The following is a 27,395-nucleotide window of genomic DNA, read 5'->3' as shown; positions in this document are numbered from 1 at the left end:
TTATTAACAATTCTCTATTTATTAAAAGGGGTCTTAACAGCTTTACAAGCACAGTTCAGATGTGGCCCTGGAGACGGCAAGGCCAGCCTGGCAGCCCCTCCCCCACATCAACACCGAGCTCACACGTTTGGCTGTGCCCCTTGCAGGCGGCAGAGGTACGGGCTGGGTGGCACCACTCTCGAGATACACAGACATTAACAGGCCCACCTGATTGGCAGGGCAGTAATTCGTCCTATACAGCTGTTCTCTTTAAAAACAATTACAAGACAGCAGGAGTTCAAGTCCAGGAGTAGAAATGTACAGTAACTGAGGACAAAGGTTGGTGGCCTCGCCCAGGGCCTGCCGGGACAGACCCCGTTTGAGCTCTGCCTGGATTCTGTCACCTGGGCAGCAGCCAGCTGGGGAGTCACAGGCCGGAGTCAGGAGTTCCACAACTGAGCACACCGGCCTTTTTTGGTCAACAGGTGGGTGGCAACACTACCCCCAGCCCCGCCTGGGGCCCTGGGAATCCAGCACACGTGGCACGTGCGGATGAGAACCCGGGGGGCAGGCAGAGCCCGGGGCCCTGGGAATCCAGCACACGTGGCACGTGCGGATGAGAACCCGGGGGGCAGGCAGAGCCCGGGGTGTTGCCAGAGCATCGGAGCTTGTTGGTACCTCCCTAACACTGAGGAGCAGGCTTTCTCCAGACTGAGCTGAGATGCTGCTGGCATCCCTGTCACACCCCTGCCCCAAGGCCCAGCCAGAGGCAGAGAATATTGGCTAAGGGTATTCTGGTTCAAGCTGGGTGGGCTTTTCTTCCACCTGCAACACGACAAGGAACGCAGACAAGCCCCTCCCGGAACGCAGAGCCGCCGGGGCAGCAGCGGCTGGTGGCGCCGCCCCAGCGCCTGGCCGGCCACTCCTGGCACCAGGTAAGCTAAGGCACAGCACGGGCCCCCGCCGGGGCGACCGTGCACTGCTTGCAAGAAAGGAAACTGCGTTCACTTCATCTGCCTTCTCAACCTGCTCAGAACAGTATGTGCATTTTTCATAAAGTTTCCCTGAATGGTCTTATGAGTGTCAAAAAAGTTTTCTTTCCCAATATAAAACAGGAAAATCACACACATAGTAAAAATATTGGAGGAGTATCTCCTCATGGAGAGCCTCGGGCTGGCTCGAGGCGGAGGAGGAGGAGCTGGGGCCGTCATCTGCTGTGCAAAGTCCAGCTCCCGGCCACCTCCTCACCTGGCCGCAGCTCGCCCGGCCTCTGGACGTGGCAGTGGGCCGAGTGCAAACTCCGAGGGTGGCTTTGAAGCATCCAGGTTTGGGGGAGGGAGGGACTGTGAGGACTGCCCGCCCCACACGGGTTCAGTAAGCACCTTCCGGGCTGGCCCACCCGACCGACCCCCACCTGGGGCTGCGGTGGGCTGGGACACACAGAACTGTCTTGAAAATAAAGCAGAAATGATGAACCATGCTTATTAAATAAAGCTACAACGGGAGGACCACGATCCTATGTGGGAACGGAGGCGGGGTCGGGGGGACTTTTCCCCAAACTCACGAATTCAACACCAGACTGAGGAATCATACCGAGAACACAAACCAGCGCGACCACGGGATGCCCGGCTGAGGCCCAGCGCACAACCGCCTAGGTGTCCACAACCAGGGTTCTATGTGTGCTTACCACTGACCTACGGCTCTACAACCAGAGGGACGCCCTGGCCCGAGCACCAGAGCCCCTGGCAGAGCAGCCGGTGCTCACGGCCTCCATCTGCGTGCGCGGACCCGGCCAGCAGGCGCCAGCGAGGGAGTCTCACGGGGAGGACGAGGGCCGCTCACTGGAGGATGAAGCCTGGCTGGTGCGGAGGCAGCCGGGGCGGGGGTCTCTGGGGCAGTGCCGGCGGGTACGGTGGCAACACAAACTGCTGCAGGGAGAAGCCCTGCTGTGCAGGGAGGCCCCCGCGCGGGGGCAGCGGTGGGCACTGCGCCACTGGGTGCAGGGGGCCCTGTCCTGAGCCCAGGGCGGCGGCGAACGGCGTGGCTAAGCGTCCCGCAGGCACCGGGGGCGGTGGGGGAGGGATGCGCCGAGGCACCGCAGAGGGGGGCCCGCTGGCCTCCGGGGAGGGGTAGGGCAGGGGGACAGCGGGCGCCGGCTCGGGCACCCTGGGGGGCAGCGGGGCCTGCGGAAGTCTCTGCCCCTTCAGCACCATCTCCTGGAGCTTCTCGATTTTAACCCTTCGCATGTGGGCCAGTTTCCGCTTGCTCTGATAGACATCGATGAAGGAGTCCAGGGGAAGCTCTCCGTCGAGAAACTTCTCTGCCATGTTCTGGAGGAGCAGGAGGAACCCGGTTCACGGGGCAGGTCAGCCATGAGGACACCCATCCCTTCCCTGTCCCTGGCCGCTCCTGGCGCCCCACCCGGGCCGAGCGAGCGGGAAGAGAGGTGCTGGTCCCACCTGCCGGACAGGCAGCGGGCCCTGGGGAGAGCCCGCCTTAAGGTGAGGGGCCCGAGCGGCAAAGCCCCCGGCCGAGACCAGCGTTTCCTTCCCTCCGCTGGCTGCGCCCTGCCAGCCCCACATGGTCGGCAGGACACGAGGGCCGCCCCGCCCGACGGCTCCTCAGAGCACTCGGCCTAGTCTGGCGAGGCTCCAACCGCACAACTTTGGACCCTGACTCATTTCCTTATGGCTCAGTGAGGCTCAAGCCTTGGGTGCTCAGCTGGCCATGCCCACAGGCTCTGCCCGGCCAGCTGACGCAGACAGATGGTAACTCAGCCAGCAGCACCCACGGGACGGGCACCGATTCACAGTGTAGCGTGCACCCCTCACCTGAGGACCAGACCGCCCCCGCTGCCCCCCTGGCTCCCAGGCTGGCACTCCCCCCAGCCCACCGGCTGGGCTGACCACTCCGCGCAGCCGGCACGCCTGGCCCTGGGGGAACCGGGCCCAGGCCCAGGTAACTGCTCTGGGGCGTCCCGCTGGGCTGGCTGGATTTACCTCCGTGTCCTCCTCGATCTTGGCCCCTTCCGCCTGCAGAAGTGCTAACAGGGTCTCCAAGGAAGCGTTGCTGGACTGTTTATCTGGAAGAAGCAGGAGGCACGATAGGGTGAGGGGCACCGGCACACCCTCAGAAACCACCATGACCCCCGGCCCCTCGGGACGACACGCTCCCCCAGTCTCCTCCCCACTTCCCTTTCGAAGAAGAGCGTACTTTTGCTGGATAGGCGACAGGAGAGTCACACCTACTGAGCTGACTTTCCAGGAAGCTGACAGGAAAGGCAGCCAGCGTCACCCGCCCGCCTCACGACACAGGGGCGGTTACTGAACGTGTGACCTAACCTTGCAACCTAACCCTGCAATTCACCCCATAATTTATTTCCTTTGGAGTTCTGAGTGATAATTTACATAAATACATAAAGTATGCACATCTTAAGTGCACCACCTGAATTTTTACATATACAAACCCAACCACCATGACCCAGACTGGGATACAGAATGTTTGCAGAGGCTCCCCAGGCCACTCCCAGAGGTGCTGACCTCCACTACCCAAGAGCTCTGCCTGCTTCTGAACTTCACACAAGTGGAATCCCACGGTATGTGCTCCGTGTGGCCTCTCGCTCAGTACCACGTCTCTGAGACTATCCGTGTTGCTGCACGAATCGGCAGTTCATTTCTTTCAGCGCTTTGTGGCACTGACAGTTGTATAAGTGTCACAACTTACCCATCCTTCTGCAGATGGACACTTAGACTGTTTCCAAATTTGGCTCTCACAAGGCCAGCTATAACGAACATTCTTGTGCGCATCTTTTGATAGACCTGAGTGAACGTTCGCTTCTGCTGGGGAGACACCCAGCAGTGGAACTGCTGAATCACAGAACATGCCTCCTTTTCACTGTAGCAGGTGCTAACAAACAGCTTCTCCAATTCTCACTGCTCCCAGCAATGGAAGAACCGCGCGTCCCCACCAGCACTGGTCTTGCCAGACTTTTCACCTTTACTCATTCTGGTCGGGTGTGTTACAGTGCATTTTTACTGCAGTTACACAGATATAGGAATCATGGTATCGGATGTCACTGTACACTTCACTGAAGGGGGTGATTTTTTAACCTTCTCCCTCCTTTTTTGGGGGGGGGCTGTGCCCCTCAGCTTGTGGGATCTTAGTTCTCTGATCAGGGATTGAACCCAGGGCCACGGCAGTGACAGCACTAAGTCCTAACCACCGGACCACCAGGGAGCTCCCTTTTTAACCTTCTCTTAATCTGTTTCCTTGAAAGCTACCCCCAATGCACTCAGGCTTCAACAATAGTCAATGCCTGCGTCACTTCATAATGGCTGCAAAGTAAAGTGTGACATTAAAATAAAGTATTCCAGTGATGAATATTTTTCAACATTAACTGTGAGGGCCTAACTTCAAGGATAAAACATTAGTTGTATATCATAATTCAGAAAATTGCCTTTTTTTCTATACTGCTTGGAAAAGGTAGAGTCTTGTTTAAAAAGTAGTCAAGCCTCTTTTTCTAAATTACTGACACAATCCTATATATAAACTATTTTTTCACAGCAGTAATGACTGTCTTAATCTGAAATTGTTCCATAACATTTCTTTCCTGGTTAGTGCCACAGCTTGAAAATGCACCCTCCCCTCAGCTCTTTATTCTTGAAAGATCACCCTAAAAGAGTTACCTAATTTGGTCTTTTTTATCTGATAGGCTTCAAAGAGCACCTGGAGTTCCTGGTATTTTTGGGTCAAACGTGCTTTCAGAGAGTCCAGCTGGGGCTGGTAGAGAAGGTTTCCTTCTGCCAGGCTCCGGTTGCTGGCCAGCGTCATTTCTTTGTTAAGCTGAACATTCTGCGTCTGCAAAGACCATACAGGGTGATGAGAACCGGCGTGTGAGCCCCGAGCCCCACCCCCGGGGCCACCGCAGCGGCTTCCGTTTGGCTGGGCAGCTGCCCCCATCCCGACGCCAGCCCCGATTTCTAGTTTGGACGCTGCTCCCGGTCTTAAAGAGCGAGACCACTTCCTCTCCTTCAGGCCTGCAGGACGGGCTTCGTCCCAGGACCTGCTGAAGCTTCTACCCCAGGAGCTGCGCTGTGACCGGAATTCCTTACCACTGCCATTGTGCTCTTAGGAGCGAACGGCTCTGAAGGTTTAGAGCTAGAGTTTTCCAAAACGAGTTGCTGCTGTTCCAGAGAAGTGAAAGAATCACTTATTATCAGAGGAGGGCCAGTTGGCATGGTGTCAATTCAGGCTTAGTCATCAGGCTTTGAGATCAAACGCGAAAGCCCAAGACCCTGGGAAGGAATCCACTCAGGGGCCCTGTTCTACTCTGTCCCTGTGCCCGACACCAGCTCTTCACGTCTGAGCAGAGGCGTGAGCCTCCCCAGCTCCTGACCGCTGGTCCATCAGCACCGCTGACCCAAAGCTGGGGGCGGGGATTTATCTGCCCGACAGGGGTCCTGCGCTTCCGGGGGTGACAGGTCACGTGTGGGTGGAGAAGCCCGCCTGGACCTCAGGGGTGAGAGGGGTTAATGCGAGGTCTGAGAAAAGGCGAGGAAGTCCTAATGAAACGTAACCAGAAGTACACTGGATAAAACAGCAGAAATACCAACGTGTCTTACTCCTGGTTCAGCCCCCTTTCCACTTGCTGCTGAGGGGCTCCTCCACGGCCTGCTTTCTGGACTTGAAGTCTTGTTTGCCCCCGTTTCTCTCCGAAGCTCTCCGTCAGCCCCACACCAGCCAGCCTGCCCTCCCCTTGATATTTTCTACACCCCACCCAACCCAGGCTATTTTCGCTGCTACTTCCTTCCTCTTGCTCGTCTGGCTGTAGATTCCTGGCCTTGCTGCCTCCGCTTCAACCCCTCCCCCTCCAGCCATACCCTCTGGCGCTAGTGCACAATTCCCACCACGCGCGCACGCACACATACACACACACTCACACGTGTGAGAACAAAGAAAGAGCCTTGGATGCAGGTCTCTAGCAGGAGGCCCTGACCGCCGAGTGGGGGGCTCCTCTCCTCAGCAGACACATAATCTGCATCTCTCGCACGGACCACAGGGCAGGGCCCTCAAGATGAGGCTCAGGGTAAAACAAAATTTAAGTTAAAAAAGAAAATTAAGCCTCTAGCTCAATACTATAAAACTAGTACAGTGGAAATACTCTCCCCTCTCTTGCTGATGCTTTCTGCCAGCAAGGACTATGAGGGCTGGAAAGATCTGGTTTAACTGGGTTCCTGGTCTTGCAGACTCTGGAGGGGTCCTGGGGGCTCCCAGCACCACCCCAGCCCCTGCCCACAGCAGCTCGGCCTCCAGGCACGTTGCACCCGGAGGGCCTGCAGAGGAGTCTTCCCTTCGATTAAGTCATTTAAAAGCACATGCAAACCAACCACTGTACAGCCACCCTGGAAAACAGCTCAGCAATTTCTTTTAAAACAAAACAGGTAACTACCATACCATCCAGAAATTGTACACCTGGGCATTTATTCCAGAGAAATGAAAATTTATGTTCACACAAAAACCTGCACATGAATGTTCAGAACGGCCTTCCCTGTAATCAAAAACTTGAAGCCACCCAGGTGTCCTTCAGCAGGTGAACAGCTAAATGCAGTACTACACCCACACCATGGGCAGAGCGCAGACCTAAGAAAGAATGGGCTGCTGAGACACGTGCAACTTGGACGAAGATCCAGGGGACAAGGCTAAGCGAAAGAAACAAACCCGCCCAGAGGGTCACAGACTCCAAGATTCTGTGTATACAACATTCTCGAAAGGACAAAACTACAGAAATGGAGACGGATTCGTGGTTGGTGGGGGAGGGAAGTGACTGTAAGAGGCGACAGGAAGGTTCCTCGTGGCCACGGTGTCCTGCTCTGACCATATCTGTGTCAAAATTCTGGCTTGGGAGTGGACTAGAATTCTGCAACATTGTCCGTGGGGGAACCCGGGTGAAGGCTACACAGGATCTCTGTGTTATTTCTTACAGCTGCATGTGAATCTACAATTATCTCAAAATTTGAACTTTAATTATAAATAAATAGAACAGACTGTTGATGAGATCTTTTGCTCCCACTGGTCTCATCTGATGGACGGGGAGGGGCAGGTATTCAAGGCCACCGTCAGGACCCACTGCCCCGTGCACGCCATCATCCTGACTCAATCAGTTCTGTGTTCAATAAACACTTACCGAGCAAAACTGTTATTTGTCAGGCCCTGAGTGAGGCCCAGAGAATTGAGAGGAACAGGCACCCTCCTATTCTCAAACTGAGAATCAGCGAAAATGGAACCGAACTCGTCAGGCCCTGATCTCTGAGCCCTGGGGTGCCCTGGCCCTCACCCGCCCCGTCCCGGCGGTTCTGAGAACCAGCCAAGCTCCCCCGGAGCGGGCCCCCGGCTCCACCTCACTGCCCGGCCCCAGCTGAGCGCCTTGTCCGCAGAGGCCTCCCTGGCCGTCCTCGCTAAGCCAGCAGCCGCCCTCTGTCACGGCACCTGTTTCCTTCCTGCCACCAACGGCAACCAGGGAGCACTACGCTTGTGCGTCCGATCCCTGTCACCCGCTTTGGGTATCCTGTCATCTGGGGTGTGCCAAACAGCCAGCACACAGCAGCCACTCAGCAAGGATCTGCTGAATCAATCAGAGAGACCCTCTCATCCCCTAAAAAGCCAGTCACTTGAGACTAGATCTGGCAAACTAGGTGGGTAACAAAATGCAGAGTCAAAAAGAAAAAAACCACGAGCTGTGCTTGTCAAGCAACAAATGCCCCAAATCCTTTATGCAACAGACGGGCTCCCGTAATAGAGGAACCCTTGGAGACTGTGGTGGAGGGTCTCACTCGTCCTGGATCTAAGGGCCATCCGATCAGGAGTTTCCCCAAGTCTTCAGCGCAGGCAGACCACAAGCACAGGGCTCCCGAGGGGCCACTGGAAAGGCATCCTGTGAGGGAAGTGCACCGTCCTAGCACCGCCAAGTGCCAGCCTACCGCGGGGGTTCTCAGCATCAACTGAACTACCTGAAGGCAAGGGGGCGCTGATAAGTTCCCCAGGCCCAGACCAGCCCCAGATGAGCCCAATTCTCTAGGAGGGGACCCAGGCCTGAGAGTGTCTTCAAAGCCCCCAGGTGATCCTTGCCTCACAGCTCCACCCTAAAATATATCTACGAATAAAGCTTATTCTCCTGGGGTCCAAGTCAGGTCAGAATCACTTCTCCTACAACATGTCATGCACAGAACGCAGAGGCAAAATAAAACTCCAACCAATGGAGACGACCGTTATGCTGACTGTACTCTTTCTATCCCCGGGTACTCAGATGTTTTTACAAGACTATCAGGAAATTCTCAGTGGCCACCCAGGGCACACCCGCACCCTCTCCAGGCGGACAGTGGAGACAGTGCTGGCGGGAGCGGTGGCCAGGGCGTAGGCTGAAGGGGGGAAAAGCCTCTTTCTTAAGCCTCGGATAAAGCTCTTCCAGCACAAGCATCGGCGCCCAAACACGCCTTTGATGCTGCATTAGAGAAAGACCTTCCTCCCCAACGTTCCTTTTCATCGTCCCAGTTGAGGAAAACCGGGAGGAAGCAGCCAGACTTCTTCTATCGTTTGCAAAGGACTCGGGGGGACCATGCACACCACACTCAGCAAGGCTTAAGTGGCAGCCACCCTGGGGGATGTGCGGTCTGACTCCCCACCCCCTGTCCTACTGATCCGAGGACCCGTGCGAGAGGAGGCTTCGTGCGAGCCATACACCCTGAAATTGAAAACTGGGTCCCAGCCTCTTGATGGTTTCTCATGATTCTTTTTCTTAACCACAGAGAAATCTTTTCAGGAAATAAACTCTCTGTGGTAATGAAACATTTTTATAAATGTGCTCAGTTTCACTTCAGTTTCCTTTTCTGTTCAGAATCAAAGAAAACTGAGACGTGTGATAGCAGCATTTACAGTAAGATCCGCCTGGGGATGTCTGCCCGTCTGTCCATCCGTGAGCACGGCTGCCTGAAAGGGCGGTCACCCAGAGCTAACAGCGACCTCTCAGTGGTGTGACTTTCTTTACTTTCCTCTTTCTACTTGAGTATAGTGTTTGAATCATTTATAATAAGCGTGTATAAATTTACAGAAAGTAATTATGTTTTAATGTTTAAAAAAACCTGTTAGGTATTAGTAGAACCAGAAGGGCAGAGGCTCTAGGGAGATAAGCTGCCTTTGTTTAAAACAAACAAAAAACCAAGGTCTTTTACGTATATGTGTCCAGGCAAGGTGGAGATATCGTTCTCTCCTGGGAGGCTTACATCACTATATGACGTTCTCACAGAATGTACATTCTACCTCAAATGCACAGGTCATTATTTATTTGGGTTGGGGGAGTGTGGTAGAAAATAAAGTTAGTGAGGAGGAAAAGAGACATAAACTCCCCTCTGCATGACACATGCAGAAGTTACAGTTGAGAGGCACTCGGGGCCAGGACGGGGGGTCAAGGTCTGGGTCTGCAGTGGATGCTTTCCAAACCAGAGGCTTCCACGATGTGAAGTTCTGATTTCAGCTGGCCTGTCTGCCTCTTCAACCATAATTATAACTGTGCCTTCCTATAAACACTACAATGGGCAAATCTGCCTATGTTTCCAAGCTAAATCTTTTTTTTTTTTTTTTTCCGCGGTACACGGGCCTCTCACTGTTGTGGCCTCTCCCACTGCGGAGCACAGGCTCCGGATGCACAAGCTCAGCAGCCATGGCTCACGGGCCCAGCCGCTCCGTGGCATGTGGGATCTTCCCGGACCGGGGCACGAACCCGTGTCCCCTGCATCGGCAGGCGGACTCTCAACCACTGCGCCACCAGGGAAGCCCCAAGCTAAATCTTTTATGGAAAAATACTGAGTAGTCCCTTATTCCCCCTTTACACTATAATAGAATTCTTATCATAACAAAGTAAATGACATTATTGAATTATGTTAGCAAATTTCAGCGAAATAGATGGAAATTCTTGATCGTACTAAAGTCCTTTAAATGCTCAAAACCCAGTAAGGACAGAGAATCTGGGCTGGGGAACTAAGATAAAAACACAGGTTTGGGGGACGTCCCTGGCAGTCCAGTGGTTAAGACTCTGCACTTCCACTGCAGGGGGCACAGGTTCGATCCCAGCTCGGGGAACTAGATCCCCGCACGCCACGAGGTGCAGCCCAAAGACAGAAAACAAAACAAACAAAAAAACACAGGTTTGCCCTCTCACCTACTGCCGTGCTCAGAGGCCTAGTATTTGTACAAAGTCAAGGATCCCATTTTATTTAACAAGTAAACATCCCGCCCAGTAGATAAAATATCCCTCACCAACAACTTTGCTCGCTGCCCCAGCCTATGACGCCCATCCGCAAAGCCCTGCGCTGGCTGTGGCTCTGGGCCTTTCTCGACTCCGAGAGCCGCACGAAAAGCTACGCGTGCTCTCACCCCCTGGTCGCCGGGTGCTGAGGCACAACTCACACACCGCTCGATCCATCCCTGTACATGTTCGGCTCGAAGCTGAACTGCACCAGCCCTGAGGAGTCTACACCCACCATCTCCTTGTAAAGAACACCTTTACTAAACGCCCCTCGACTCCCCCAAGCTGAGCGCCCCCTGTCGTGCCAGAGACCCACCTGATATAACTCAACTGGCTTTCCTTCAGCACACAGTGACATCTGAGCTCTTTTTTGTGGCCTCGCAGAGCACACCCCTGGTTTTTACTCTGTATTGTAGTTCACGGTGCTTGTCCGTTCATCTGTTTATTCATTCATCCAAAAAAGGATTTTCTGAGGCACTGTTACGCACTGACCCTGGGCAGGGCCGGCGATGGACACAGGGGTGAACGAGGCAGGCCGGACCCCGCCCTCGCGGAGCGCCCCTCGACTGAAGACAAATTAAACAAAGTCACACCAACAGCTATCACCGTAACACAATGGCGTTTTAACTCTCCTGCGAGTGACGGCTGCTTGTAGTGGGCTGAATGGTGGCTCCCCAAAAGAAACGTCCACATTCTAACCCCTGGAACCTGGGAATGTGACCTTATCTGGGGAAAGACTCTTTGCAGATGTAATTAAGTTAAAGAAGACAAAGATCATCCTAGATTACCTGGGTCATCCTAAATCCAATGGCAAGTGGATTTATACAAGACACACAGAGGAGAACGCATAGAGAGGAGAAAGCCATGTGAAGACAGAGGCAGGGAATGGAGTGATACGGCCACAAGCCAAGGAGGCCAGCAACACCAGAAGCTGGAAGAGGCAAGGAACGGATTCTCTCCTAGAGTCTCTGGAGGGAGCACGGACACCCCTGATTTAGGACTTCTGGTCTCCCGGATTGTGAGAGAATAAATTTGTCTTGTTTTAAGCCACCAAGTTGTGTAATGTGTTATGGCATCCAGAGGACTAATCCAGGGCTGGAATCTTCATCTCTCCTTGAGATCCACTCTCCATCCTGCTCTGGGCCCCAGGGGCCAACTGGCTGAACCACATCCACCACTTAGGCCCCTTGCCTTCTGGTTCTAGCTGGATTCAGCGATGGGGACTGAGGGTGGGACGAGAGTGAAATGAGGAGGGGGTTCTCTGGGTCCCCTCCCTCTGGGGTCACTGTAGGTGACCAAACCCCCCACCCCAATCAAAAGCAGCCCCCTCTCTTGTTCTCCACACCCAGCTCCATCCCTCAGGCCTGAGGCTGAGAAGTGCACACCTGTGGCCCATTCTGCACCAGCCCTGGGGGAGTCTACACCCACCTTCCCCAAGCTGAGTGCCCCGTCTCGCCAAAGGCCTGACTGGCAGAACTGGAATGGCTTTCCCCATGAAATACAACCACGTCTGAGCTCACGCTCACCCTTCCGATGAGAATATCTGGCCCCTTAAGAGGAAAACTGAGCCCTGTTCACTCCCCGATACCCAGAACCCAGCACAGTACCCAGGCCAACACATGCCTACTGCTAAATATGTGTTCAACTCAATCCGGAGGACTCTTGATTGCTGGGCCTCAGGCCACGACCTGTCAGTTGTTAAAACCTTGCTGAGCTGTTCTGAAGATTAGCTTCTTTGAATGTTTATAATAAATTTTTAGACAGTAACATCACAGATTAATGCTCGTTATTACAACCAACCAGGTGAAACTATCTGCACCCCTACTTCACCACAGGAGTGATCACAGTTTGGAAGCAAAGCATGAAAGGAAAAAATTAAGATTATGACAGTGATTGCTCTAAAGCAAAACCACCCATTACTGCGTAGACATCAGACACGCAGCACATATGTGGAGACTCATCAGAGGCGGGTCAGCATCACACAATCCCTTCTCGAGCTGAAATTCAGCCCTCTTGGAAAGCTTTCGAGAATGTGGGAGTAATGTTTATGATTGTGATGGCCTGGAAGCCACAATACACATCTTTTTTTTTTTTTTTTTAAGTCACTCATGAACTCCAGTACCTAGACTATGTATGGCCCATAACAGCCACCGCAACATGCTCCAACACAGCGGCTTGCGCATTTCATTCATTCATTCAAGAAATACTTAAGAAGCACCATTACGTGCCAGGCTCTGGGGGGACAACAACCAGAACACAGTCTGTCCTCCTGAGCATAAGTCTCCGCGTCAAGACCACCATGGAGACGGGCGGTGTTCAGCTCACAGGGCCTAACTCCAGAGGGCGCCATTCACCCTGTACTGCAGCCTGTAGCCCTGACTGCATTTGCTCTTCAAAGAAAAGGCTCAGGGGAGGAGAACAGACACATGTATATGCATGGCTGAGTCCCTCTGCTGTACACCTGAAACTATCAACATTGTTAATCGGCTATACTCCAATATAAAATAAAAAGTTTAAAAAAGAAAGGTTCAGGGGAGAAAAAAGGGAAAAAAGATCAAACAGATGCGAACTTAAAGATTTAAGTAAGACAAGTTACTGGTGGTGACATGACAGCTTCAGTCTCGCCAGCATCTGACACAGTTCAACAGTATCTGTGAACACTTCTTCAGTTCTCACCGTGTGCTTGGCACTGTGCCACCGTCCCTTCTAGCATTATATCTCCTTAATCCTCTCAGCGAGGGTGAGACAGATTTGTCCCCATTTTACTCAGGAAAAAGGAAATGCAATCTTAGTGAGGTTTAAGAGATCACCAAAGTCACAAGTGCCAGGAAGTAACTCCAGAGGTATGACATTAGGAGTTAGGGTATTTTGTCTCCAGGTGTGTTTTCTACAGGATTACCCCATGAATTATGCCACAGAACCTACCCTACTACACAAAATCCAGTCTACCACCACTTCTCTATTTTCAAGTTCCAGTAATCACCTAAATTTCGTTTCTATTCATGCCTCTCATTTACCCTTTTATTAGGATATTTCAAACACAAAGCAAAAGCAGAAGTAAGAATAATGAATCCCTATGCGCTCTTCTCCCAGGTTCAGCAATTAGCGCCATTTGCCAGTCCTGTTTCTCCTGTACTCCCCACCTTTGGGGGGGAAGTATTTTAAAGCAAATCTCGACATAATATCATTTCACCTGTAAAACTTTAACCTGTATCTTTAGTGGGCAAGAACTTCATAACTCTAACTACAATGCTGTAACTACACTTACTAAAAATTCTTTAATTTCATCTTTTGTATGTATTGGCTTGAATTCCTCTGAGCATTCTGCCTCATCTGTTTGAGTATCAGAAATAATTTATATAGGAAAAGCAGGATGAATGTTTGATTTCGCCGCCCCTCCACTTTTAAAGCCAACGTTTAGAAGACTGAGTTAGTGCTCAAGCAACCTCCAAAAACGACCAATAAGCTTTTTCTGGAGGTATCATTATTAAGTAACAGATTTTTAATCAGCTGTAGTCATTAATCTTTCTAATGCTCAAATTGTCCGTGGCCAGTGGGAGACACTTCGAGCTGGCTCTTAGGCTGACACACCCCAGAGGTTTGACAGCTGCCCTGCTCTCTGGTAAAACAAGATGTCCCAGACCAATCTGTACATTTGCTGCTCCTAACTCAGGTGGGTCCTTCTCAAAGAAACACTGGTTCCTTTTGGTGGGAAATTCATTTTGATTTTGATATTTTCCTCTCCAAATAAAATTAAATAGAAAGTTATATATAATACAAAGATATAGAGTGAAAGAAATCTTAGCCTTTTACTTTCCACTAGAAAAGTTCAGGTTGCATTCAGACTTTAAACACAGCAGGCTTATGGATTAGGTGATAAAAAGGTTGGCATGCATTCAGCCAGGTCAACCTGGTTTCCTTTTACTGTGCTACACTTGATCTAGTTCACCAATTAATTTTACGGTAGATTTCACCAAAGTCACATGCAATTTGAGTTTGGGCTTTAATACTAAAGGTTAGGTTATCAGAAAACCCAAATTCATCTTCCATTCAGTGGAAAGACCTCCCCAGTGATGCACTCATTTCACCAGTCTTCCATTTGAAGGCAGGCTTTCAGGTGGAGCCTGTAATCCAAGCCTATAATATCCCAGAGGTGACCTGTAAACACAACCCAATGTGGCTTGATTCAGTCCAAATGTTCCCTGAGTTTCTATGAAAAAACTTAACAGTTGCTGAGTTGTTTAACATGCTAAAAAAATTAAGGATATGAAAATACAAAAAACCCAGTGAAAGAACTGTAGAACATTATGAAACTGTTCTAAAATACAACAATCTCGTGGGCTGTGTGAAACCATCTCTAAGGCTACAGCCTACTCGGGAAAGTAAATTTGCCAGCTGCTTATCAAATGTTCCACTGAAACAACCACTCAACAGAACATATTAGATTAATAAAGACTGCTACTTCTGCTCGCAGATATCAAAATCCTTGTTGAGAGAAACTTGCTGTCCTCAGAAAGCAGCAGACAATGGACGTAGACTCGACCAATCCCTTCCATATGGAGCTGACTAGTATTCGGGGCGGGGTGGGTAGAAAATAAACCAAGATCTCCCCCACTTCCTGGACTTGTGTGGATAGTGGTGTCGATGTTAAATGTTACTTTCCTAGAATCACTGGCCTTGTAATTCCTGAGGACTCTGGGTGGAAGAAGAAAGGGATGAGCAGAAGGCAGGGTGGGACCCAAACTGAACACAATGTTACCTGCCTCTGTCGCTCATCTCCTAAAAGCAAGGGGCTTGTCACACTTGGCCCCAGCCTAGTCCTACAGAATCAGAATCTCACAGCAGGTGAGCCAGGAAAACACAGAGAAGCCCTCACTTCATATAATCAGAACCAGTCAGCTGCTGGTTAACTGAGCAGTTTGGTTAAAGCAGTAACTCACTAAACACATAGAATTTTAAAGACCTAACCATTTTTTTCATTTAAAGCAAAGGTCCTTTCTTAGAGAAAGGGTCCACTAGCTCGATTTCCAGAAGTTCTTTGCCTAGACCACACCCTCTCACGTGGGGAACCTGAAGACACTGGACAAGCAAGATGAGAGCAGAATCCTTCTGGAATACTCGCAAGCTTTTTTTTTTTTTTTTCTAGTGAATCACCTTATAGTAACTCTTTCCAAAGCACTCAGCTTACAGTTTTCACTCTCTCTTTTCTCGTACAGTTCCTCGGTTGCCATAGTACTTAATGAAATCATGTAATTACTGTAACAAAATCAGAATGAGGGACTTCCCTGGTGGCACAGTGGTTAAGAATCTGCCTGCCAATGCAGGGGACATGGGTTCGAGCCCCGGTCCGGGAAGATCCCACATGCCGCGGAGCACCTGAGCCTGTACGCCACAACTACTGAGCCTGCGCTCTAGAGCCCGCGAGCCACAACTACTGAGCCTGTGCGCCACAACTACTGAAGCCCGCACGCCTAGAGCCTGTGCTCCGCAACAAGAAAAGCCATCGCAATCAGAAGCCTGCGCACCACGACGAAGAGTAGCCCCCACTCGCTGCAACTAGAGAAAGCTTGCACGCAGCAACAAAGACCCAATGCAGCCATAAATAAATTTCAAAAATTAAAAAAAAATGTATCAGAATGAACAGGTCTGAGAGAAAACACACTTGACTCTCGGTAATCACGCAACTGTGGTGTGGGAGCAGAAATGCCTGGGGAACTAATCATGATGGGGGGGAGCATCAATCATTATATTTGATGAAGGGCATGGAGAATGTCAATTACTGCAACACTTTAGTTAAGTAGAGGGAGGTCAATTAATAGCTTCCACCGTAATTTAAAAATCCAGATCCCCCCCCCAAAAGAAAGCAGCCTACAGAAGACTGAATTTCTAAACTTTTCTTTTCTTTCTTTTTTTTTTTTTTTTTTGCGGTACGTGGGCCTCTCACAGTTGCGGCCTCTCCCGTTGCAGAGCACAGGCTCCGGACGCGCAGGCTCAGCGGCCATGGCTCACGGGCCCAGCCGCTCCGCGAACCCGTGTCCCCTGCATCGGGCAGGCGGACCCTCAACCACTGCGCCACCAGGGGAGCCCTGCTTTTCTTATTAGTAGTTTCTTGCCAAGACAACCAACCAAAGCATTCACTTGTTTAGTAAGAGCTTTGGGGTTTTCCCCTCTTCACCACAAACTACAAGAAAAGCATGTATGAGAATTTTCTGGGATAGTCTTTACACAGGTGCAGATAAGAAAATGCCTATCCAGGTAGATCCCAGATGTGTATTGACTACATCTTTTGACAATTTTGCTTTTACATTTAAAATACATCATGACATGAACTTTCCAACACCTGACTCAAGAATTCAGTTTGATAAAAGTTTACTCTCACATGACTGAAATTATTCATCTTCTATTCAGTATGAGAAAATGCTAGTCTAATAACGAGATTTTTTTTTTTAGTCTGTGGGTAGAAAAAGGGATTAGTCAAAGGAGAATAAGTTACTCTAAATTATTCTACTTAAATTTCACGACAAAAAAACTGCAATTATAAGTGATGTAGGGAATAAGATGTTCTAACTAAAAGAATTGCCTAGATACTTAAGACTGACTCATTTTCAAAAAAAATTAAGTGTTGGTATTTTAACAGATTTATGTTCAAAGATGTTAACCGCAATATAATTTATGAAAGCAAAAAAACCCAGTACCTAAATATCCAGTAATAAAGGGCTAGACACATAAATTGTGGCATACCCACATGATAAAATATCATAAGCCACTAAAAATCATGTCATGTAAGGATCTTCTGACAAAAAATAAGAAAATGCCCAGAGCATAAATTTAGATAACAAACAAGTCAAAAACTCTACATGCAGAATGATCCTAGTGGTAGAAAACACATAAAGAAAATGTATAAAATGTTTAACAGTGTTTATCTGAGCAGTGGTATTACATGTGATTATATTTTTCTTCTTTATAGCTCTGTATTTTTAAATTTTTCTATAATAAACATGTTAAAAATGTCATTTTTTAAAGGTTTGATCAATTGGGATCAGAAATTTTAAATCATTTTTTTAAAGAAATCTTAAATATACTTCCTTGCTTTATTTTTTAAAAATTAATTAATTTATTTTTGGCTGCACTGAGTCTTCGTTGCTGCGCACGGGCTTTCTCTAGTTGCGGTGCCTGGGCTTCTTATTGCTGTGGCTTCTCTTGTTGCGGAGCACAGGCTCTAGGTGCACAGGCTTCAGTAGTTGTGGCGCACGGGCTTAGTTGCTCTGTGGCATGTGGGATCTTCCCAGACCAGGGCTCAAACCCGCATCCCCTGCATTGGCAGGCGGATTCTTAACCCCTGCATCACCAGGGAAGTCTCCTTCCTTGCCTTCTTAAACAGAGTACATGAAAGCACAAAGGACAGCCTTTGATGAGACAGAATCATCAATATCAAGTAACTACAGTGGGTCTATGACATGGAAGCAGATGGATACATTTATGTCCTTAAGTAAGCATTTGCCCAAGTGTGCCCCAGGGAAACTAGCCCCACCAGACTGAGTTCTGCGATGGAGCAAGTATGGGAAATACTACAACACACACTAGCTGTAAGAACCAAACCAAACAAAGCAAAGCAAAACAAAACCCCTCTTATTTCAGCAGATTCCCCAGATTTCTTGACCACAGAGCCCTCTTTCTGTAATCGCCATTAACAATCACCGAATTAGGGATGCGCTACCCGAAACCAAACAGCCTCAACCACTTCATTCACAGCCGTCACGGCTTCATTTACTGGCATTTATCATGGTCACGCACTGTGTTCCACAGTTTACAAACATATCTTATTTAATCCTCCAAAGTCTCATAAGGACGGTATTTTAATTCTCCCCTTTTAAAGATGAGGAAACCAATACTTAGAAAGGTTAATCCGCGTCTGAAGTCTTCTAACAACCCAAATGCTATGCTTAACAGCTGATCTTACATTTTTTGTGCAGCTTCATTTATTTCTGGATGGTGTAATTGGCTCTATTAGTTTTTCCCTACAGCCTTTAAAAAAATCTGCCACTGACAGATTAGCCATAGGACCAAGCGTGTTGTTATCTGAATTGTGTGCAAAGCAAGACTCAGCAGGCTGTGCAATGAGTCTGGTGTAAGCCTCCAAGTCAAAGAGCCTGGCTGCCTGAGAATCTTTCTTCTCAATCCTCTTTCAGCCTTCTAACTGATCTCCCCGCTTTCTGGTCTCACCCCCTCAAATCCATCCTCTCCTGGCTGCCTGAATCATCTGCATAAATCGCCAAGTATGACCACTCCACTCCCTGGTTTAAGATCCTCCAGTGGCTCCCTCGGACTGGAGAGTGAAGCCCAAGCTTTCTCAGGAAACATGGGGCTATCTGGTTTCTGCCCGCCTCGTTCCCCCACGCCCTGCCCCGGCCCCTCCAGCAAGGCCTGCAGTCTTCCTCCCACACAGTCTCTGCTTCTTTCCCCTGTGCCTCACTCTGTTCATGCAGCCCAGCCCCACGCCTGGAAGCCCTTCTCTCTCATTACCTGGTTAACTTCACCCTTCCAATCATCGCTCATGAGTCACCTCCTCCAGGAAACATTCCCAAGGATCTCCCTGCGCCCTGCAAAGGCTCACCAGGTCTCCCTCCCACTGGGGCGTGTCCTCACCCCCACCGTCTCACCCATACATTGGAACTGGCTTTTGCATACCTGCGAGATCCCAAAAGATGAAAACTCTGTGGCTGAGCGGTTCCACGCCCCGCGCCCCACACACAAGGTGCTCCATGAAGGTTGAGTAAATGAATCAACTTACCCTACCTCAGCTGTGCTCACGTTAATGAAAGCCGCTGTCTGATGGCAAACACCAATTAGCACTTACTGTCTCTCTGCCAACCTCAGCCCTGGGCTATGGGTATGAATATAACCTCAAGGTGCCATTAGCTAACCGTGGAGATGATGTTTCTTTCAAACCAAGTCTTTTATTATCTATGACGCTGCTTGTAATACAACAACCATTCAAACATCTGTTCTTCACATGCACTCTTTCGAACGATGAACAACGCTGCTCACAATTCCCTGAGAAACGCGCTGAAAAGCTTTCCCCTGACACACTGCAAGGTAACCTACTGACGGCAAAGCCACAGCTACCGCTCTACTTGCACTCTCCCCTATGAAGTAACTCTACAAAGAACTGTCCTGTCTTTGTACCGCTGGGTGAGACGCTTCTCCTGAATAATGATGGGAGGTGAAAACCCCACACAACTGAGGAAGGAAAGAAACCAGCTAGAACTCCTGCCCCGGCACGTTCCGGGCCTCAGCGATCGCGTCTGTGAGCAGCGGCTGACGCCCAGGTCGTTAGAGACACCCCGCACTGCTACCTGGCATGATCCCCATGGCAACATTCCGCTACAGATACTGCGATGAAAGCCAAATCTGCAATGAGGCTGGCTTAGCTCAAGAGCACCTCAATTCTGCACAAGACACTGAGGCTCAACCGGTGCGGCCTGTTTCTGGGCTCCTCCTGACGAATCTGTACGGCACAGGCACTGCGACAGGACGGCAGCTGGTCTGTAAAGTCAAGTCACGGGACCCGTGTCCTTCCACGGTCCCTCTCTCCTTCTCCCAATCCAGTGACCCCTAATGGCCTTTTGAACTTTTATATCCTCCTTGGCTTCAACAAGTGCTTGGACCAAGTCAGCCCCCAAATTTGTATCCCTAAGCAAACCATGCCCCTGAGCTCCAGAACTGCACTCTCAGCTGCCTGCCGGACGATGTCACATGACTACCCTGCTTGTCCCCCACACCCAGGCTGCCGCGGTCTCAAGGGCCCCCCCTTCCCTCCTCCAGCCTCCCTCTGGCCCACCCTCTCACGTCCACTCAAGGCCCAGCCCCCTCCACTCAGCAGCACTAACTGGGCACATCCTGTGCACCAGGCATGTGCTAGGTGTCAAGGACACAGAGATAAACGGGATAAAATGGACCCCCCAGGCCAGTCGGGGACACAGGGAAGCAAGGGACTTACAAAATGTGTCTCCAATTCCACCGAGGAGGCAATACCAAGAGGCTAAGTGACCGCGTGTCTGGGACTGAGGGGGGGAGGGCATCTGGAAGGCAAAGCTGACGGGGTCCCTCGGTGGGCAGGGGAGGGGGAGGGACAGCTCCACCAGGGCACCATGGTGTGAAGGGGTCCAACCGGCTGGTCTGCATCTCCCCCCTCCCAGGACTCCAGCTCAAATCCTAACCTCTTCTTCCCTGTCCTTCCGTTTCCACCTCTGACCTGGTCTCCTGAACCTCCCCATGCCAATCCAGCCCACACCCTGCTGCCAAAAGAGTCTCCCTAAGGTGCTCTTCTGACCGCACTGCCGCTCTGCTCTGAAGAGTCACGGCAAGTCCGTGCTGCCAAAGGAACCGCCGCTGAGCTCTGGCCTGGCTCCCCGCCTCTCCAGCCTTACTTCCTATCGCTTCCCTTAGCACCAGCAAATCTGATCTGGTAACTCAGCGAGTCACAGAACCTGCCCCGTGCTGTCCTGCTCAGTGCCGTGCTCAGGCTGTCACTCCTTCGTGGGCCCCCACTTCTGTCAAAATACTACTCAGAGAAATAAATACCTAGTTCAAGACAGTGGCTCCCTGGCGGGTGGGGAATCACGTCCCGGATGGAGCACAGAGGGCTCTTCTCTGGCTCGGCCGTGTTTTCTTCCAAAGCCGCTGCGGGTACACAGATGTTTCTTGTATCATTCTACACCCTCGTATGGGAATTACTGTATTTGAGCATTTATTTTCTTAAATCTTACCTGCCTATCAAAGTGCATCTCTTGCAGTAGGAACCTAATCTAGCCAGAAAGCCTCTCATCTGAGCCTCAATGTCATTTACAATTCACATGTGGCCTTTTTCTTATCCTCTCTCTCTCTAAAGAAACAAAACCCAAAAAAACTGTGGTAGGGCTTCCCTGGTGGCTCAGTGGTTGAGAGTCCGCCTGCCGATGCAGGGGACGCGGGTTCGTGCCCCGGTCCGGGAAGATCCCACATGCCACGGAGCGGCTGGGCCCGCGAGCCATGGCCGCTGAGCCTGTGCTCCACAACGGGAGGAGCCACAGCAGTGAGAGGCCCGCGTACCGCAAAAAAAAAAAAAAAAAAACTGTGGTAAAATATACAAAACATGAAATTGACCCCTTTAGCCATTTTTACGTGCACGCTTCCTGCGGTGTTACATACACTCACATTGCTGTGCCATCATCGCCACCATAACCTTTTTCATCTCCCCAAACTGAAGCTCCCTACCTCTTATTCTCTCTTGTATTGATGTCTGTGTACTTGGTTTCTTTCCTAGATTATAATACAGGGATTATATGCTATTCATGTTTCTATCCTTTATAAGGCCTCGCACACAGTAGGGGCTCCACAGCATTTAAACGAAATGGAATCTCTTGAAATGGCAGAAAGGACACTATGCCTTCTAGTTTTGTCAATACTACTGAATAATAACAATTTAATGAGTGTTCACTCTGTGCCAGGTACCATGATAAACTTTTTTTTCTTTTTAAGATTCATTTATTTATTTCTTTCACTGGTTGGTTGCACTGGGTCTCAGTTGCGGCACGTGGGCTCCTTAGTTGCGGCATACATGTGGGATCTAGTTCCCTGACCAGGGATGGAACCCAGGCCCCCGGCATTGGGAGCCGGAGTCTTATCCGCTGCGCCACCAGGGAAGTTCCTATGATAAGCACGTTAAAGGCTTATCTCACTTAGTCCACCCAACAACCCTCAACCCAATGGAGTAGCTTACTGCTATTATCCCCTTTATTTTCAATGAGGAAACTGCAATTGGAAAGACTGAATACTTGCCAAAGGTCACATTGCAGGTATCAAAAGCCAGTTCTGTACTATACCACCCCCACTGCACTTCTGATCAATACAAAAGGAGACAACAACTAAGTGAAATAAGGGATCGATTTCACCTAAGACTGTCTAACAATTCTGAAAATCCCTTTAAAGAAAGGGAGCTAGCCTCTACTGACTTCACCTGCTATTCCACTTCACCTCAAGAACCTTGGAAGGCAGGCATGATTACCATCCTCACTTTACAGTGGAAGCAGAGTTTAAAATAAGTCACAAAACTCTCAGATTCTTTAAAGAGAAAAAGTCAGATAACACCGGATTTCAGAAAATATTCTGGGGCATACTAATTTTTTACACAAGAGTTAAAGTCATAGGTCCGTGGAAGAGAAGTTTTAAACGTAAAAGTTGAAGCCTTTATATATACAATAATGATTGTACAACACGAACAGAAACAACCTCCAGTAGCAGACACTCGAAAGGGGTTTAAATCTTAGCTTCTAAAAACCAGTCCCACCAGTGTTGAGAGCTTGTTTGAGGAAGCAGTCCCTGGTCGGTACATTCCAATGAGCCGTTGTGATTCATGCAGTAGCTGTGCAGCCCCACACAAATCACACCAGAACACGCCTTAGGGAAACAGCTTCTTCCAGACCAGACTCTTTACTTTCCACTAAACAATCTATTTTTCAGACCCTCAGAGTTTTTGCCTGTGGGCAGTTTCACTTGCCCCAGGAACAAAGATCCTGAATTTGAATCCTTAATGAATCATTAGTTAACACCAACCAATCAGCATTTCCTCAGAAAGCACACCGGGAGAAATGACCCAGGAGGTCCGGTTTAGCTGCCTAATCCCCTAAGCAACAGTTCCTTTTAAGGGAGTGCCCTGCAAGTCCAGTGGGGTTAATGTGGACAGACAGGGAAAGGCACATTCCACCGCCATGTAAAAATAACTTTAAATAAAAATAAAAACGTGTACATAACGAACATCAGCCCAGAGCAAATGGAAAGAACCTACGATCACTAGGGCTGTACTACATTTAGAGAACTGCATACAGACAGGAGGAACAGGAAAAGAGAAACCCACGGGCAGGGAAAAGAGAATGTCTGCAGCTCCAGCATGATTTGAATTTAGTCTCGAGCTGGACTAAACTCAGATGCCACAATTAAAACAATGTAAGTGAAGCATAATGCACAGCTGTATTTAAACCTAACAGTGAATGCCTTCAAAACCTAGCCACACTTCCCAGCCGCCACAAAATAGCCCCTCAGGCGTGTAGAAGCCTTACTCTACAATTTAAAACACTTCCTTCGGCCAAAAAAAAAAAAAAAGCCTTTGGTTCAGGGTTAAGAGATTCTACGCTGTGCAAGTGCTGTTCCACTTACTGTCGCGTCCTACTGAGATACATAATCATTTTGACCACAGAAAGGTAAATGTTTCTTAGACTAATACCAAATAAAAATTTACTTTATAGATTCTTGAGATAAGACCTTATTAACTGGTCAGGATGAGCTGTATGCATGATTGTCAGTAATCGTTCTAAAAAGAGAACTACAAATTACTAATTGCAATTACTCTTTATTGAACACTAACTACATGCCGTGTTAAGCACTTAACATGCACTCTTTCACATAATCCCCACATCAACTCTAAGAAATAAATACGTTCATATATCCTTCCCCAGCAGAGGCTCACAGAGGTGAGGTGACCTGCCTGCAGTCACACAGCTGGGCAGTGGCCAGGTCTGGCCTGGAGGGTATGATTCCAGAGACCAAATGTTCTTTAACACCAGATCATAAATGTGCCATTTGGTCAAGAGTGGACAGTTCACAAAGTATTTTCTTCTACTGTGTCTCACAGCCATCCCCAAATAAGCCAACACACAAGATTAGCAGCTGAGTGAAACTACCATGGTCAGAATTTTGGTTGTTCACATTACACCAGTTCCTTCAGAAACGCACCACACACGATCAGGGTAACAGGACTTGCAAAGGGTGACCGTGGCTAGGTGAGCTGCCTGGCTAAGGTACTTCCGTCTTCACGTTCAGTTTCCTTGTTTTAAAAGCAGTACACCCTGAAGAACAAACTTCTGCTGAGTAACTGAACTTAACCATGTGGTCTAAACAAGAGGAGTTGGTCCTCAGTATTTCTATAGGGTACTCTGGTATGAAGGTCACCTTTAACCGCCCCCCCAAAAAAGAAAAAAATCCTGCTAGATTAATTTGCCTTTCCCTTTAAATAGTAACCTCCAGTTTCTCATGTAGCGGAAACAGGTGAGGCCGGAGTCAGCAGAATGACCTGACTCCACAATCTTCCCTCCAATAAAAAGCAGTTTAGTTCTATTAATGTTCTACTAATGTAACTACAGTTCTCTGTTCTGAAACTGGATAGTCACATATAATAAAATAACTTGTAGGCAGTGTTACCCAGTAGAGAAACATACCTATCATTTTATTATTAAACTAGAAAGATGCCTGCTGACAATCAACAAAAAGGTCTCCTGGCAACTGAAAAGCAGAGAAACTAAGCAAAGATTTTCTTTCTTTGGAGACATGAAACTCTCATTCAGTCAAGAAAGATGGATTTTGTCACTTATTCTTCTCTAAAAAGGAAAGCGCCACATGGAGACCATAAATAGGGTAAATTGCATCTCAGAGCAAGTTGTAGGTGCCAAGTTGTTACAAAGCCCGGGAATACAAGGGGTGGATTAATGGAAAGACTGATACCATCTTACTACAGTGGCCTCTCTGTAGCTCGGGACAATGACCTGTTGAGGGTTTTCCAGTGATTTTGAATGTGCAGCCTCCATACAAGCCCCCTTTTAAGGGGGCTGGCTCAGTGCTGAACAATCACTCCCTCTTCGGAAAGAAAGCCAAAAGCCCCCCCACAGGCTTCTGGGTGAGAAGCTCAGCCCTGTAGGCGTGGGAAGGCTCAGACTTCAGAGACAAAGGAGCAGGAGTGGTAGATGGGCTGGGGAGAGCTGGATCGGCCTGGGTCCACCTGCCTGGAGAAGACCCAGACTCACAGGACTGGACTTTCAGGGAAAGAGTTCAAAAGGGCTGGGAGAAAAGAAAGCACACATGGCAAACGCAGGAGTGAAGTCAGTTACCCCTGAGAACAAACCACACCACAAGGGATGCAGTGAGATATCCAGAAACAGCGGTGGCACGCCTTCCAGAGACTGGGCAGCCCTTCCACTATCAAAGAGGTGGGGCTTGGCTGTCAGCCCCCGACCTCCAGTTTATCTCCTCCCCAAAAACAGCTCTGATTGAATCCTCCTTGGCCCCAGCAAGGAAGGACACTGTGGGGCAAAGCTACCCTACTAGAATTACCACATTCCCTTCTTCCACGGACGGGGCAACTCTTAACCAGAAAGGGCAGCCTGTTGCCACCCTCAGACCCCCCCCCCAAAACGCTGGAGTAGAGCCCCCTGGGATAACGCTGTTAAGGCCGCTTCCAAATGAAGTCAGACCCTGGAGGGTCCCTCTGACACTCAGGATCCCTCAGATACATGGACACCTCAAATCTTAACTGGGTAAGTCCGTGGCCTCGAGTCTCCCAACCTTGGAGGCCCAACCCTAAAACCCCATCTCAGAACTACCTCTCAGACTTAGGTACAGACCCTCGGCCCCCAAACTCATCTTGGAACCCCCAATCCTTTCCTAAGATTCTATCTAGCTAGCCCACTCAGCACCTCAAAACCTATTCTCAGACCCCAATAACTGCCTCAGTCCCCCTGTACCTCTCAAGCCCGCCCCCCTCCGCCCAGGCCCCCTCAGTCCGGTCTCAGGTACCCGTAATCCTCAACTAGCGTCCCCTCTACCCTCTCCAACCCAGTCTCGATCCCCCAATTCCCTCCTCGCCCCACCGGACTCGGCCACAGTCGTCCACGTCTCCAAATGCTCATTCCAGGCTCTCTAATCTCTGCTTCACTCCCCGCCTCAGGACCTCATCAGCCCCCGCAAGCCCCGTCCCAGGACGCTTTTCCCAGCTCCGCCCCAGCCTCGGTCCTCTCACCCCCGACCCCGTCTCAAGACCACCCCCCATTTCTCCTCCCAGTCCCCTCGACCCAACTTGAGGCACCGCGACCGCCTCCGCCTTGGGCCACCTCCAGCCCGCCGCCAGCCCCCGGCTCCGCGCGTCCCGCTCGAGGCGCCGCCGCCTCGAGCCCCCGCTCGGCTCACCTCCTCCATCTTCTGCACCATCTCTGTCAGCTGCCCCTCGTCCTCCAGCAGCTCGTTGAGCTGCACCAGCGACAACCCGGCGAACCGGGCTTCGCTCCCGGCAACCGCCATCCCCGCGTTTCGGCTGCAGACGCCGCCGCCGCTCTGGCCGCCAGGCTCCGCGGACCGGAAGCACCGCCCCGAAGGCCCGCCCCCAGCGGGGGGCACGTGACGCCAGCCCGTGGGGCGTGACGTCATCACCGGGCGGGCGGGCGGGACGTAGCAGTCTGGGCACCTGGCGGGAGGCGTGTTAGGGGCGGGGGTTTTCTGAGGAAAGGTAGGGGGCTTCTAAGGGAAGGGAAAGGAACCTGGGAACGGGCTTGTGACGCAGGGAGCAGCGGTAATGATGTCACTGCGGCACAGGAGTGCGCGCCATGATGTCCTAAGAGCCTTTTCCTCAAGGAAAAGAAATGCCTAGATCCAAAGAAAGCAGGCAGTGGGAAGGAAGTTCCTGCAGCCTAAGCCCAGCCTGACCCAGGGAACCCCAAAGAAGGGGACTTTATCGGAAAGCAACTTTAGATGCCTTTGGTTCCTCAGAATTGTGGAGCAGCAAGTCATCGACTTGACAAATATTTGTTGAGACCTACTATGTGGACTAGGAATTGGGTATACAATTCTGAATAAAATAAAAAGGACGCCTGCTTACATGGAGCTAACAGACGGGGAAGCAAACAAAAAAGTAAAATGGTTCCAAATTGGGAGTGTGCAAAGAAGGAAATGAATGCTGAAATAGGAGAGTAATAGGAATACCTTTAGAGAGAGTAGTAGAAGATGGCCCTCTCCGAGAAGATATCTGAGGAGACCCGAAGGAGGAGAAGGGCAGGACAAGCCACCATTCCTATATGAAGCCCAAGTCAGCAAGACCAGCATGTGCAAAGGCCCTGAGTCAGGACTAGCTTGGTACACTCACGGAAGGGCAGAAAACCAGTATGGCTGAAGCATGGTGAGCAAGGACCCACATGAGTGGCCCCTTTGCATCAACTCAGAGGAAGGTGCCTAGACATCCAGGTGGGCCAAGCTGTGCTCTTTCAGAAACAACACGATTTCGGGTGCCAGTGCTCAATCTCCCCATCTATCTAGAAGCCTC

At 50.1% G+C, this 27,395-nt stretch overlaps 1 protein-coding gene across 1 annotated transcript; it reads right to left on the bottom strand.

Moving 5' to 3' along the window:
* On the bottom strand, positions 1-26,458 carry VPS37B (VPS37B subunit of ESCRT-I). The gene is made up of 4 exons (XM_082639920.1): positions 26,270-26,458; positions 4,665-4,836; positions 2,979-3,061; positions 1-2,309 (listed from the first exon to the last, which is right to left on the bottom strand). Exons 1-4 carry the CDS (start codon positions 26,378-26,380, stop codon positions 1,818-1,820), a joined length of 858 nt encoding a protein of 285 aa, XP_082496046.1. The 5' UTR covers positions 26,381-26,458; the 3' UTR covers positions 1-1,817.
* Between the last annotated feature and the right edge of the window lie 937 nt (positions 26,459-27,395).

The sequence above is a fragment of the Mesoplodon mirus genome, assembly GCF_964341445.2.
Source record: "Mesoplodon mirus genome assembly, chromosome: 13".
NCBI lineage: Eukaryota > Metazoa > Chordata > Mammalia > Artiodactyla > Ziphiidae > Mesoplodon > Mesoplodon mirus.
This window is presented reverse-complemented; position numbering and strand designations above follow the sequence as displayed.

Excerpts from the sequence above, each read along its gene's own strand:
- VPS37B (XM_082639920.1), bottom strand. The coding sequence starts at position 26,380 with ATGGCGGTTGCCGGGAGCGAAGCCCGGTTCGCCGGGTTGTCGCTGGTG. Across the intron at positions 3,062-4,664 it reads GATAAAAAAGACCAAATTAG|ATAAACAGTCCAGCAACGCT; the intron begins GTAACTCTTTTA and ends TGCTTCTTCCAG. Across the intron at positions 2,310-2,978 it reads AGATCGAGGAGGACACGGAG|AACATGGCAGAGAAGTTTCT; the intron begins GTAAATCCAGCC and ends CTGCTCCTCCAG.